Consider the following 14,381-nt stretch of genomic DNA (forward strand, 5'->3'; position numbering starts at 1 on the left):
GTTAAATTTTTATAACTAAAATACAACTTTATATAAAAAATATTTGTGTTTCTTCTCAAAGTATGTATATTTTCTTAAACATGTATTACAAAGGAAACAGTATGCTGTGGATTATGCAGGTTGTGAAAATAATAGTATGTAATTATATTTTACTGAATACATGTATAATATTTTCTACGAATGTATAATATAATAAATGATGCTGGAAAAACTATTTAAAATCGATTTTTGATCAATACCAAATCTGCAATGAATAGAAAAAATATTGATTTTGCATCAATCATATTTTAATCTACGATTAAATTTTTTTATTAAATACATGAACGGAAATCTTGAATTATGGCATTTAAATTATAGTTTTTTAGCAGCAGTATTGCTTCGTAATTTCACTGCTCTCTTCGCTTCCATTTCTCTTTGTCTTGCTAATTTGCGTTCTTCGCGTTTCCTTCTAGCTTCTTCCAATTTATTATTTCCACAAAGTGCTGTGGTAGTTTCATTATTTCCTTGTAATAAACAAAGAATTTCGAATAATTAAATAAATATCATTATATATTATATAACTTTTATTTTGACAATGTAAATGTACCTGATTGTTCTAATGGTTGAAAATCATCTAGTGGTTGAAATTCTGAGTCCTCCCAACCTACTTCTGAAGATTCAGTTTTATCTTCTATACTTTGTGCTGCTTCTTCCTCCTGAAAGTAGTATTCGAAGTTTATTTCTTTAAAAAAAAAGATCACATTTTAAATAATAATGAATATAAACCGGTTCTTCTTCCAAACTTGTCCATTGATCATTGTCTTTTGAAGAATGTGGAGATGGTGGAACATTGCTTGTCCCAAGGAGTGTGGTAGTAGAAGATTGTTGTTCCATGTCACCCCAATTATCAGCATCCCAACAATCCCAATCGCAATCTGGGTTTGTGTTTGTAGTATTCTGTAGATCATGTTCGTGATCGTGATCCAACGACGTTATACTCGCAGCACTACTTGTCGTAGCAGTTGTACTAGCACTACTTTGGGAACTGCTAGCTTGTTCTGTAATTCAATTACATATCAAAAATAAAAACATCTAATATTAGATAAAATGGAAAAATATATTAATATATAAATACCGAGAGAAGCAGGTTTATTTAGTAAAATTCTTGATGCATTATGAGGATTTGAAGATTTAGATGTATCTGACTGACTGCGATAAAATTTGGCAGTAACTGCTGTTACAGCCCAACCTGCCCATGTTGCTGCTGCGTTACTAAGACTTGGTGTTGCTGTGTTTACATCTGCCTCTGAAATGAAATCGTTTAAATTTAATTATATGTTAATAATTTTATATTTATGGAATATATCATTTATATTTAACAATTTTGAATGGTATACAAGTACCCATAGATTCACGAAGTCCGGGATCTTCTGATACCCTTTCAAGCTTCGATAGAAATCCTCTTATAGTTCGAAATGCATTATCTCTTACTCCTTTGTCTATATCTGTAGTAAGTGGACATAAAGCTGGTAAAATACGATTCGCAACTTCCTGCAGCAAAAAGTATTGCTGCGTTGCAGCTAATGCTAAGATACTCGCCGTTCTAGCTGGTGGAAATACATCCCGTGTACCTCGAATAAATGCTCCAATTAATACCTAAAATTACATGTTATTTGGAGCTTAATTTATTATGCGTTATTTTGTAAATTATATATCAAATTCAAAGTACTTTTTGTCTGACTTGAGGATGAAGATGTTGAGCAATTTTTCCTAAACAAACTGTAGTATTAGTACGTATACCGCCGTGTTCATCTTTCGATTGAAGTTTAGCAAAATACCTTAATGTTTCCACATTAAGATTATCATAATCTAATTTGGGTGCTAAATGTACAACGGATTTTATTGTTTGTTCTCTAATTGCCGGGTTTGTGTCTAAAAAACCTCTGGCTACCTGTAATGAATAATGATAAAAACGTATAAACTTTGCTTTTTTTATGAAACAAAAGAAAGTAGTCAATGCAATAACCTGTGGAAAGATAGCTTCATTAACCGTTGCTGGTTGCAAATGATCAACAAATCGATCCAGTTGTTGTAATAATCGTAACCTTGTTGCTCTATCATTTGATGCAAATAATTTCACTACACATGGTACAACTCTTCGCTGATATTCAGCGTCGGGTAATTGGCGCCCAAGCTGTAAGAGAGGAGGTAATACTGCACTGCCAGCATCGCCGAATTCAAAGGCAGCCAATAATTGTGGTAAAATTTTATATCTGCCAACACCCTCTGGAAATGATTCTAACTGACCAGCCAGTTGTGAGAAAAATCGACCCTTTTCTCCTCTTTCTTTCATTTGAATTTCTTCTAAGAATAGAAGTGCATCTACAAGTTCGTTTTTGAAAAATCCTCCATTACTACGGCAACGTGCTATCACATCAGCAGGATTTGGTCTTCCTTCGGCATTCCCACTAGTCAATTCTCGATATACTACTTGTAATTGTTTTGGAATCTGAAAAAAGAGACTTGGATTTACAGTTCAATTTAAATATAATATTACTCTTAAAAGTAACAAAAAAACATACTTTGTCAACAGTTTTAAGTTGCATACTTGAACTTAGTGGACCATTATACGTTTCCCAGATGAGGCATCCAAGTCCCCACATGTCAACTGAGCTGTTTTTTATTTATTCATCAGTTTCATAGCGTTAACAATAAACCTAAATGTTTACATATAGAAAAGCTGGTATGGTAATGTAACTTTGCAAATAAGATAACTATCTTTTGCTATTTACCAGGTAAGAGAATTTATGTTTTCAATGCTTTATATGTTAAATAAATTGTAGCTATGAATAAAAATGATACAGTTATTTATCTCTTAAAATTTAATTTTTAATAACATATTTCCTGATAAGAATGTTGTACTTTACATATAAAGTAATGATTAGACCTAGGCAGATACATGCAATTCTTTCTTTTCTATTGAAAATCTGTTTTACCATTTAGTAGCTGGCTTAACATTTTCCTTGGCATCTAGAGGATGATATGCTTGGAATGTTGTTGGTAATGTATTATAAACAGCATCTACCGCTGTCATATATTCAACTCCTCCAAGTTTCCATTCTCCACTTTCTTCATTTACAAATACTGTCCATAAATTGACGTTGTTATGTCTTAGATTGCCATCGTTATTTAAAAAGTTTAATGCTCTCTGTTAAAATGTATTTCATATATTACAATATATGTTTCACAAAATGCAATATTATTTTCTTTGCTTTATTACACACCGTAATTTGAAATATTCCCCACGAAAAATATAACTCCTTTTTGGATTCTTTATTAGTGTTAGATTTTCTTGTCAATTGATTATGGAGAGGCTCTACTCGTTCAGTTGCTAAATAAACCATTTTATCAGTCTGAAATTATAAAAAATATAAAAAATTTCTACTGGTATCTATTACCAATCTAATTATTTGCGACATACTATAATTATACCTCAAGACTGTCAAGATATGCAAGTATGCTTGGATGCCTAAGTGTTTTTAATCTTTTCACTGCTGAACGAACAATGTCTAAAAGATGTTCATTGCCATTCTTAAATTCAAAGACAAACACTGAAACATCTTCACCTCCTGTAGAACCCTGTATGAAAATATTGTACAGCTAAAAAAATTTGAACAAATATCCAGAGCTGAGAAATATCATTTACTTTTTTACCGCATCAGGTTATGATACCTTTTTTTTAGCTCTGTGCAATGTCCAGACACTCTTGTCGTCTAACCCAAGAATTGGTTCACCAATTTCATATGGAAAATCTTTGGTAGGATCTCTCGAAAAAAAGGACCACATTTTTGCAATTTAACTACTTATCACAGAAAAAATCAGGCTCATTCTTCGACTAATACCACATCGTGATGTCATTGACAGCTACGCATCAACCTATCTTCAACCACGCCACTATTTCGCAACAATTGTGTTTGCGTTGAACTTGCTTGGCAATGCATAAATCGGTGTGAAATTTCAACAAGTGCACTAATTAAGTTGTTTTATTCTATTTCTGATTCAGAGAATTGTTTTCACTGGTTTACTTAAGACCTTTTCGCGTCTAGTAATCAACTCCTCGTCGTTGCCTTAATGTTGGCTTTTAAGTATGAATGAAGTTGGCCCGTCTTTGGTGACAAATTACACTTTTAAAAGTGGTAAAGAATACGTTGTGAAGATAAAAGTCACTGCTTTTAAAGAATGCCAGCGTAATTTAGAGCTGACAGTTACCGATAAATATACCGGCGAGAATTGGCAGTCCTCTTATGATGCTGCATGTTCGTTTTTTAATTTTTTTATTCATCGTAATGAGTGTATATTATTTTAAGGTTATATCAATAATTTCTAATCGTCTGTTCAATTTTTAATGTAATTCTTTAACGTTTTCATTTTATTTTGACAATTTTATTTATTGAAAATATTCTACGTTTAGTTGAGTTATTAATGATTTGCTAACTTTTTAAGATATTGAAAATTTGACTCACAAAACGGGAAATTATAAGCATTTTGATGTGTTTATGGCTATGCTGCAGTCTGGATTGTTAAAAGTACAATTTATAACTTGAGTTTTTAAATAAAATAAACAAAGTTTAAAAGAAAGTTAATTGCAGACAAGCGAATCTATTACTTTGGATCTCCTCACATTTGAAGATTTAGAATTGCTGCGTGCACGCAGATTTGAACGTAATTCATGTTCAAGTTTGAGTAATACAACAAATAATCGTCGATACCTTATATTAACATACACAGTGGAATTTGATCGGTAAGTATAAATTAATAGATTTTATAAAATCTTTGTATACAAAATCTTTCATAAATGAAAAAATATTTTTTATAATATTTGTAAATAATATTTCTTTAATATATACATAAAAAAAAGTAAATAAATACATTGAATACAGAAATATTCATAAAACCTGTATAAATAAAACTTTTTTGAAAAAAATTAAATATTTGCCAATACAATGACCTTAAGAATCCACTATCCATTACCACTGGAATATTGTGGGTTACCCGATCCAGTAATATTACAATCTACCATTAGAAGATTACAAGCTGAAATTGAAAAATTGCAATCTATTGGAGTGAATAAAAACCTGCAAAAACGTATTGAGCAACTTACAACTGCAAATCAAAGACTTGTTCAAGAAAATCAGAGACTTGCAAGTGGAGGTACATATTGACAAATACTTCAAATTCTTTATTCATTAATGTTTCAAATATTTTTGGACATTTAGGAAAAGGTTTAAGACATTTATTAGAGTCAGTTAAATCATTAGAAAATAATGTTGCTAAAGAACGTATGTCTTGTCGAACACAAATTCAGAGACTTAAAGCTGAAAATGCAACTCTGTTATTAAAAGTACAACAACTTACTGAATCTGCTGCTAGAAAACCTGGAGATGGTAGTCCAGCATTAAAACGTTATAAACATTCTTCTTCTATACGATCAAATTATTCAAGTGGTAGACAAAGCAGAAGTCGATCTTCTTCAATTTCTAGTCATGTTAAAACTTCTAGATCTAGTTTATCACCAGGTATTCATAAATATTAGAATATTCTTTAAAAATGAAATTTAAGAAATACCATAAAATTATTTGAACAATATTAGTTATCTTATTCAAATTAAAATGGATTTGTTATAATATCAATAATTATAGGCAGTTCAATGGAATCACTTAGAATTCGCAGATCTCCTTGTCAAAGTATGAAAACATATAACAAAACAAAGGAATCAAGTTAGTATCACAAACGGTATAGAATGTGGTATTCTTATTTATAAGATTAAAAAATATTTGTTATAGAACTTGACCTTGAAAATTTGGAATCAAGAATTCACACATTGCAGAAAATGTTGAAAGAAGGAATAAATTTGAATTAATGGGTGAATAAATCGAAAGTATTTTTTTATAAACATGCATTGATGAATATTAAAACATGTTTTATTATTATTATTATTATTATTATTATTATTATTATTATTCTTTTTATATATAATACAACTGAAATTCATTTAAGTAAACTGGCAGAGTTATAAACAAAATAAATAGGTATTTGGATTGTTATTAAACATAACAACTTAAAAATATTTATATATACAAATAAATTTTTCTAAAATTATATATCTCCTTTTGAAGGTCAAAACTACAATAATAATGTATAAAAATTACTGCATGTGTATGTGCCATTCATTATATACAAAATCTTGCATTGATTGTACTGTGGAAAATATTTTTTATGTACATTGCAGTATTATAAATGTACTTGTTATTTGTTGCCTTTAACATTATTGATATTATATCTACACTATTATGTTCATTAATAAAATAATAAAATTTGAGTTAACTGAATCTATCTGCTCTGACATCTTGTTGGTAGTATATTATAGCACGTTGAACCAGTGATTGTTTCACATTTTCTCTATCATGTGTTTCTATATTTGTTTTCAAATTTACATTTGAAACAAGTTTTCCATCTGGTTCAAGTTCTTTTTTCTGTTTAGTTATTTCTGTTGTAATTGGGTTGGTAGGCAATTTATGTTTTGTATCTTTGGATAATGCTTTAACAGCTTCTAGTAGATATTGAATTTCAGCCTCTTGTTGAGATGTAATTGTATTTAAGTTCTCAATGTCATTCATAAATTTTTGCACCTGTGCGAGACGTACTTCTTCTTTTTTCATTTCTTTTGCTACTTGGCGATTATATTCCAATATTAGGCAACCACCAGCAACACTAAATATGATAACTTCGCCCATCAAATTTGCTCCTAACTCTATTGCCATGGCTTCATTCAATTTTGCAACTTTTGTAGGCTTACCAAGATTCATTATATACATTTTAGCTTTTACTTCAGCCCAATGATAAACTGTAATTAAGTTATTTTAATACAAGATACAATTAAAAAGATATGAACAATGTTTTGATAGTTATTATTAACAATGACACGTTTAATGGTTACATCATGATAGAATTTGAAATTTATTTAGATGCATTGACTTAACAATTTATTTTACTTACATTGAGCAGGAGGTATAATAAAATAGGTTTTAAATACGGGATGATTTTTTGCTTGGTTAACCAGAAACTTTGCTAAAGGTTTACTAATTTGTTTCACAAATAACACTCCCAATTTAAGGGCCGGAAAAACACCTACTACCATCTTCTTTCTTGATTTTTACAATAGTTTAAAAATCAATTTCTATCCGGGTATAATCTAAAAATTTTAATGTGTATGAAGGAATGTAATGAAACATGCTACAATTACAGACGACTTTCAAACAAATATATCAATTATTTTTGCTTTACATTCAACTCATATTTATATATGAAATATTACGAATACAATATTAATATAAGAGGTTGTATTTGTGATGAATTTCATCGCGAAAAAACTAATTTTTATGCTGTATTTAAAACCATTACCTCACCTTTGAAATTACTTCAGACTATAACAGACGGCCATAATGTCACGACAGAAGAGTCACATAATATATACTGTTCATGTTGTATTTCCTGTAATTTAAGAAAAAACTGATGTATTTATACACAATTCTATTAAAAAACTGTTGTGTTTGTAAATATCATTCAAATTTATGTTTAAAAAATTTGTAAAGCATGAGCTATATAACTATGAACTAATAGTAGCTAACTTCGTGCATATTGATAAGTCTTGATTTGTTAGAAAGTGCCTAGGTAATTGGTATTCCTATGATTCGTATTAAATTTTTAAATTCAAAACTAATTTAAATAAAGTTGTATTGTTTAATATAACATGTTACGTATTATCTTTCATTAAAACTAAACTGACAATACATTTAAGCTTTGTCTTTTAATGTATGAAACTCGTGCAAGTATACGTAAAATCACATTTCATTGAGTAATTTAACCACAAATTTAAGAAATAAATAAAAAATGATTGAATAGGTAAAAACTTTAGATAGAATGTAGAATAATATAAGCAATTTAAATAGCAGAATATTATGATAATCATATAATTTACATGATTGGAAACAGTTTAAGTGATTAGAAAAAGAAAAATAAATACTTGAAGATTTTATGCAGTATTATCTTTATTGAAATAATGTTTATAGAGTGAAACAATGTCTGATAAACGATTCGATAGCATGAATAATACTAATTATCCATTTATAATATGGGGTTTTACAATGCATTTAATATTGTTGTGGGGTGTACTTGATGTGAATTTCCATTCTCCTATTATACAAGAATTGCCAAGTGTACCAGTTTTGGAAAATGCACCAGCGAAAAGATTAGTCTTGTTTGTGGCGGATGGTTTGAGATTCAGGACCTTCATCGAATCACCACCAAAATTTCTGAAGTAACTGACTTATTAAAATAACTTGTTTAGAAATATTTAAATTTATAATTTTGTACCAAATGTAATTATATAATTTTGATTATAGATATGTGATGACATATAAAGGTGTTTGGGGTGTATCTCATACACGATTGCCCACAGAATCTAGACCAGGCATTGTTGCAATTTGTGCAGGATTATACGAAGATCCTAGTGCTATTTTTAAAGGGTGGAAAGAAAATCCTGTTGATTTTGACTCTATTTTCAATCAAAGTCACTTTTCATGGGCATGGGGAAGCTCTGATATTATACCCATGTTTACAAAAGGTATTATAAATAGGTTGTTTAATTCTAACTATTAGAATATTTTAGATAAAATTTTATGTAATGAATTTAATTTTTATCTAATATTTTTTAAAAATAGGTACAAAGGGAAATGTATATGGTGATAGCTATCCTCATGAATGGCAAGATTTTGATATAATGCAAGGTCAAATTTGGCGCTTAGATTCATGGGTGTTTGACAAATATCTGAATTGGCTTCAAGAAGAAGCTCAAAAAGTAAAAAATGTAAAGCGTATTATACTTTTCCTTCATCTCCTTGGTTGTGATACTACAGGACATGCTGCAAAGCCCAATTCTAGGTATTAGAAAAATTATTGATTGAGATTTGCAATATAAATATTGATTTATATTTTTAATAAAATTATAATTTTATTAGCTTGAAATTAAATTTAAATACAGAGAATACATCGAAAACATGAATTATGTTGATCATAAAATAGAAGAAGTTGTACAAATGACAGAAAATATTTTTGGGGATAATGCTACTGCATACATTTTCACAGCTGATCATGGAATGACTAATTGGGGATCACATGGAAGTGGTTCTACAGATGAAACAGAAACACCATTAATTGTTTGGGGTGCAGGAATTAATGCATTTAGCTCTCGTCAAGATGTAGAACAAGTAGATATTACTCCACTGATATCAACCTTAATTGGTGCACCTATTCCTAGCAATAGTGAAGTATGTACAAACATAATATTGGTATAATTGAATATTTGTCAGTTTCTTAAATATTCATGTGCATATTTTATTTAGGGTGTTTTGCCATGGCAATATTTAAATGATACTGATCTTAAATACATAAATCATGCTTTGTTAAATAATTTAAAACAGTTAACATATCAAGTAAAAGCAAATCGCGAAATGAATTGTGAGAACAATAGATTTTCAGATTGGAAAGAGATAGAATTGGATTACAAAATTTCTATATTAGATAAATATCTTAGAGAAAAAAACTTAAGAGAGAAATTAATTGAAATAGTTGATACAATTGAATTAGCCAAAGAATCTTTGTCATATTTTCGACAATACCAAAGATTACGGTTTTTAATATATTTGTCAATAATGTGGCTAGGATGGATAATATTGTTATTCTTTAAAATAGCTGGAGCTAAGCGACTTATTATCAATCGCAATGCCTTATTAGTAGCAGATATTACATTTATATCCATACTCATTACTATATTCATTATGCATAAAGGTACAGTATCTTATTTACAATTGTTTGAAAAAGTATTATATTTAATCTTCATACAAATACAATAGTTTCAGATTGCAGAAATTGGAGATTACCCTGTTACGGATCTTTAGCTACAATCTCTTTTTGGTTTGCTATTCGAAGTATAATTATGTACTCAATAAAATTAAGATTCCAAAATGATAAACATCTTTGGGTAAAGGTTATAGGAATAATTTTGTTACTAGCAATAATTTTTATGGGATTAACGTACAGATTTATTCTTAGTGTAGGAATATTATGTACAGCTTTAATTCAAAACATGATATTAAAAAAAACTCGGAATTTTTGTTGGACAGCTGTATTTTTAGCTGTTTTTCCATTATTACCTGTTGTAGAACCATATCCTCGAATTTATATCGTGTAAGTTTAAAACAATGCTAAATCGTTATATTATTTAAAGTAAGTTTTATTTTAAATGTTTGTTTTTCAGATTTTTCAGTATATGTATTGTAACGATAATAGTTGCTTTACAAATCCAATCAAAGTACAGAAAAGCAGTCGACATTTTTCGACTAATAATTACAGGATTGACATGCCTAGAATTTATAGATGGTCGAAGTTGGGTGTCATGGGCAATTTTACTAACAACGCCATTACAGATTTGCACTTATTCCATAGAATTAAAGGAAAGAATGCAAGGTGTCATGTTGGGTTTTTTCTGTCCACTTACTTTATTATCAACATCTTATGAACCTTTCTTCTTCATATTTCTTGCACTACATTTATCTTGCTGGCCACAATCTAATGTGCTTCCTAATCAAAGTTATCAAAGGACCAAAAATATTTTAACAGTGGAAGAATTACTGAAAGCTACAATCTTTGTATCCTTTTTTTTAATAGCATGCTTTTATATTACAATTTAGTATATATACTTTTGAATCATCATAATTTCATTGGAATTATTAAAGTTATCATTACTTTTGTACATCCTGAACAATAAATTATAGATGTTATATACATTATTGTGTTTCTTTGGAACTGGCAATATGGCAAGTATTAGTTCATTCGATCCTTCTTGGACTCGACATTTCGTAACAATATTTTCACCATTCCTAATGTTTTCATTGATACTTCTAAAAATTAGCATACCTTTAATATTAATTGGATGCGCAAGTCATATTCACGGATTTCCAAATATTTTCTTAGCTGTACTTTTACTAGGAGACTGTTTATCATTACCACATATATATTGTGTTACTCCTCAAGGAAGTTGGTTGGACATTGGTAGTGCTATCAGTAGATTTACAATTATAATATCCCTTCCATGTCTTTTATTGTTATTGTATTATCTTTCATACCCTCTTATGACATTTATTCCAAATAAATTTAAGTCTCACATGGTTTTAGAAAAAACACATGTTGTATAAAAAATACAAAATGTATACATGAAATCTAATAATTTGTTATTTTTAATAAAACGAGTAAATAACATCTATTACCTTTTTCATGAATGAAAAAAAAAAAAATATATATATATATATAAACACACACACACATATTTCGAATATAATACATGATGGTATGAAACAAAATTTAATACATTTTTAAAACTACGACATTTGAAATAATATGGTATTTTGGTGATAATGATCCATTATGCAAGAAATCTCAAGTATGTAATATTGGCTTAATAATCATTTTTATTTGTGTAATGGGTCAGTTTATTATATTTAAAATTTAAATTCCTTATATTTCTTAGACGTCTTCGAATCTTGACCTTGTTGACGTTTGCGTTTACTCTGTAAAAGTAAATTAATGTAATGCATTTATTAATCAACATATTAAATATACAATGTACTCACTTTTTGTCGTTGTACGTGATCTTGAAGCATGTCCGATAAATCTTCTCTTCTTAAATGAGCTTGCCGCGATCGCATAGTTTCCTCATACCTCGATGCCATTGCCTCAGAATCTAAATCCAACTCGCTTGGATCTAATGCTAACTCGACCGCCCCGTCTTTCTCTGTTCTTCCATCAGAGGCTGTTCCACTTACTCCACGACGTGCAGCAATTACAGATGGAGGTGCTTGACCTCCTGCTGCACCTGTCATATCATATACGTGTGTACTACCCATCATGCTTGCTCCAAGTCCTTCTGTTCGTCGTTCTTGCAAAACTGTGTATAAAGCAGGCGTATCTCCTCCTTCCATTTCACTTTCAATTTTTTTCTTTCTTAGTTCTATTGTTTCTGGAGTTTCCAATCCTGCAGGAATTGATGTGATTCCACTTGGTGTTATCAAGCCTTCTGCACCAGGTGTAACCAAACCACTTGCATCTCCATCTCCATCTTTTCCTTCTCCTTCGCCTTCTCCACCTTCTTCCGCATCTTCGTCTTCATCTTCATCTCCAGAAGATTCTGATTCAGGTTCACCCCACATACCTCTGTCAATTTCTTCATCCATAGCATCTCCACCTGGTGTACGAGATATACCAAATACATCTCCATATAATGGTCTTCCTGTTTCATCTACAGGAGGTTTTCCCCATCCACCAGCATGGTAACCAAATGCACATCCTTCTGGGATTGGTGCATTCAAACCAGGTATTTTTAAATTGGGATAACTTGGCGGTGGTCCATAACGTTGCATAGCAATTAACCATGGTGGTGGTACCTTGTGACAATTAGGTCCAACTGGCATACCAAGGGCAGTGCGCAGTTCATCAGATAATTCTCCAGGTTTTTTTTCCTTTAAACGTGTTTCAAATTCTTTACCTTCGTAATACAGATCACCATGAATAGTCATGCGAGGTTTAGTTTGCCACTTGAAAAATGCATCATGCAATTTCTGATAGTCAATATCTATTTTACCAAGCTTGGGTCTTGCTCTTTCCCGCATTTTAGCTTTCAATGTGCGCGTATCATCTCGTTCTTGAAGACTTGCTCTCATCTCTGTAATACCTGTGCGTTTTATAAAATCTGGTAAATCAAATGGAGGTTTTTCTATACCACGTTTACCCTGTAGATATTTTCTTTTAAAACACCAATGCCTTGGTACAGGTACCGTATTACGATGGGCTTTCAGTTGTACAAGAAGTTTTGGATCTCTAGCAGTAACATCATGCATTTCCACTACATCGGGACGTCCTACAAGTTGTTTTAATTCTGCAACACTTAAACGTGTTAACCTCTTTAATTTTCTCTTAGAAAGACGTGGAGCACCATTTTCTCCAGTTCCTTGCTGTTGCTGCTGTTGATTTCCATCATCATCAAAATCATCCAATGGTGGTACTTTGCTAGGTACAGTTCCAGTTGTTTGTAGATTTGTTACTGGTGGATACTGTCCTATTGGTTCACCTTTGTCTGCTTCAGCAGGTTTAGGTTCAGGTTCAGTTAATTTAAATGCTTCAAAAATTCTAGCAAATTGACGATACATTGGTTCCAAATCATTAACACTTGGAATTTCTTGAATATACTCAATTTCTGGCAAATCTTTAGGTTTTGCATTTTCTATATTATCTTTTTTATTTTCTGTTTCTTTTCCCATATTGTGCTTCTTCCTCTTTTTCTTCTTCTTCTTTTTGATTTTAGTTGTCTTTGCATCCATCTTCTCTGTTGTTTCAGGTTCAAGTATAACATCATCTAATTGAGATACATCTTCTCCTATAGTTTCATGATTAGGTGATTTTCCTAAGGAAACTATGTCATTAGGATCTGCTCCTACTTCTTTAGCTCTTTCTGTTTTAAAAGCTAGAGCTTGTTCTAAAGCTGCTGGTAATTTCATTGAATCATTATCTGTTTCCCGTGTTCCATCATCTGATGAATTTTGATTTTGTAATTCACTTGGTGGACTTATTTTTAAACTCAATAAACTGGGTAACATTTTAGGAGGTTCCATTCCTGGAACTCCATGATTACTATTTGGTGGCATATTCATCATAGGTGGCATCTGATGAGGCATTTGTTGATTCTGTGTTTAGAATAAATAAATTAATGTTATAATGTGTAATTAAATAGTTACAATTTACAAAACTATTAATACATATAACTAAATATATTAAAAATTTATATTTACTTCAATATTATAAGAATTATTATGTAAATAACATATTTTCTATCGTTAAATAAAAACAAAACTAACCTCACTTCCTGGCATATTCTCCATAGTATTATATTTTTCTACGCATATACTAAAGTACTTAGTATATTAAAATTTTTATTTGTCTGTAACTTGGAATGAATTTTTATTAGAAGTAATTTCATCCACATAAACATACACATAAATGAAGCACTAGACAAAATATATAATGCACTACTTTGCCTTTGCCACGAGCATTGAAGTAAACATAGAAGATATACATTCTAGAGTATGAACTAAAGTATTAAAAAAATTGGAAACTTTGTAGGCATAATTCAGAAAATATTGTAATTCGCCAGGCAAGAAAAAGTTATGAATTTTAGTTACTTATTAAAAACAAATAACTAAAATAAAGTTTATATTATTTGTTACAATTCAACT

The 14,381-nt window shown here is 30.2% G+C and overlaps 5 protein-coding genes across 11 annotated transcripts; 2 read left to right on the forward strand and 3 right to left on the reverse strand.

The window, feature by feature from the left end:
- Nucleotides 1-68: 68 nt before the first annotated feature.
- Yata (N-terminal kinase-like protein yata) lies at nt 69-4,341 on the reverse strand. Of its 2 annotated transcripts, none has more exons than XM_076308214.1 (12): nt 3,712-4,341; nt 3,472-3,639; nt 3,264-3,392; nt 2,976-3,187; nt 2,562-2,652; nt 2,006-2,488; nt 1,709-1,930; nt 1,383-1,635; nt 1,115-1,285; nt 766-1,037; nt 587-695; nt 69-503 (listed from the first exon to the last, which is right to left on the reverse strand). In XM_076308214.1, exons 1-12 carry the CDS (start codon nt 3,823-3,825, stop codon nt 352-354), a joined length of 2,376 nt encoding a protein of 791 aa, XP_076164329.1. In that variant the 5' UTR covers nt 3,826-4,341; the 3' UTR covers nt 69-351. The 2 variants fall into 2 exon arrangements, with proteins under 2 accessions (XP_076164329.1, XP_076164330.1); XM_076308215.1 differs by having other exon boundaries at nt 71-503; nt 3,472-3,618; nt 3,712-4,337.
- On the forward strand, nt 3,782-11,376 carry LOC143145141 (GPI ethanolamine phosphate transferase 1). 6 transcript variants are annotated; one of them, XM_076308209.1, is made up of 12 exons: nt 3,782-4,295; nt 4,483-4,565; nt 4,629-4,780; nt 4,994-5,190; nt 8,245-8,356; nt 8,442-8,662; nt 8,760-8,979; nt 9,080-9,365; nt 9,441-9,885; nt 9,951-10,284; nt 10,355-10,745; nt 11,086-11,323. In XM_076308209.1, the coding sequence occupies exons 1-12, from the start codon at nt 4,127-4,129 to the stop codon at nt 11,176-11,178; spliced, it is 2,703 nt and encodes a 900-aa protein (XP_076164324.1). In that variant the 5' UTR covers nt 3,782-4,126; the 3' UTR covers nt 11,179-11,323. The 6 variants fall into 6 exon arrangements, with proteins under 6 accessions (XP_076164324.1, XP_076164322.1, XP_076164323.1 ...); XM_076308207.1 differs by having other exon boundaries at nt 3,786-4,295; nt 10,872-11,376; XM_076308208.1 differs by lacking the exon at nt 4,483-4,565 and having other exon boundaries at nt 4,137-4,295; nt 10,872-11,375.
- LOC143145493 (uncharacterized) lies at nt 5,225-6,119 on the forward strand (the record flags this gene model as incomplete). Its single annotated transcript, XM_076308921.1, has 3 exons — nt 5,225-5,555; nt 5,679-5,756; nt 5,823-6,119. Coding segments are annotated over 3 exons (486 nt in total), but the record flags the coding sequence as incomplete, so codon positions are not given.
- Nucleotides 6,056-7,593, reverse strand: LOC143145146 (optic atrophy 3 protein homolog). Its single transcript, XM_076308217.1, has 3 exons — nt 7,446-7,593; nt 7,036-7,231; nt 6,056-6,883 (listed from the first exon to the last, which is right to left on the reverse strand). Exons 2-3 carry the CDS (start codon nt 7,175-7,177, stop codon nt 6,360-6,362), a joined length of 666 nt encoding a protein of 221 aa, XP_076164332.1. The 5' UTR covers nt 7,178-7,231; nt 7,446-7,593; the 3' UTR covers nt 6,056-6,359.
- A 48-nt stretch (nt 11,377-11,424) lies between the features above and the next one.
- On the reverse strand, nt 11,425-14,203 carry Sf3b2 (splicing factor 3B subunit 2). Its single transcript, XM_076308216.1, has 3 exons — nt 14,004-14,203; nt 11,727-13,832; nt 11,425-11,663 (listed from the first exon to the last, which is right to left on the reverse strand). The coding sequence occupies exons 1-3, from the start codon at nt 14,025-14,027 to the stop codon at nt 11,595-11,597; spliced, it is 2,199 nt and encodes a 732-aa protein (XP_076164331.1). The 5' UTR covers nt 14,028-14,203; the 3' UTR covers nt 11,425-11,594.
- Between the last annotated feature and the right edge of the window lie 178 nt (nt 14,204-14,381).

The sequence above is a fragment of the Ptiloglossa arizonensis genome, chromosome 4, assembly GCF_051014685.1.
Source record: "Ptiloglossa arizonensis isolate GNS036 chromosome 4, iyPtiAriz1_principal, whole genome shotgun sequence".
In the NCBI taxonomy this organism is placed as follows: Eukaryota; Metazoa; Arthropoda; class Insecta; order Hymenoptera; family Colletidae; genus Ptiloglossa; species Ptiloglossa arizonensis.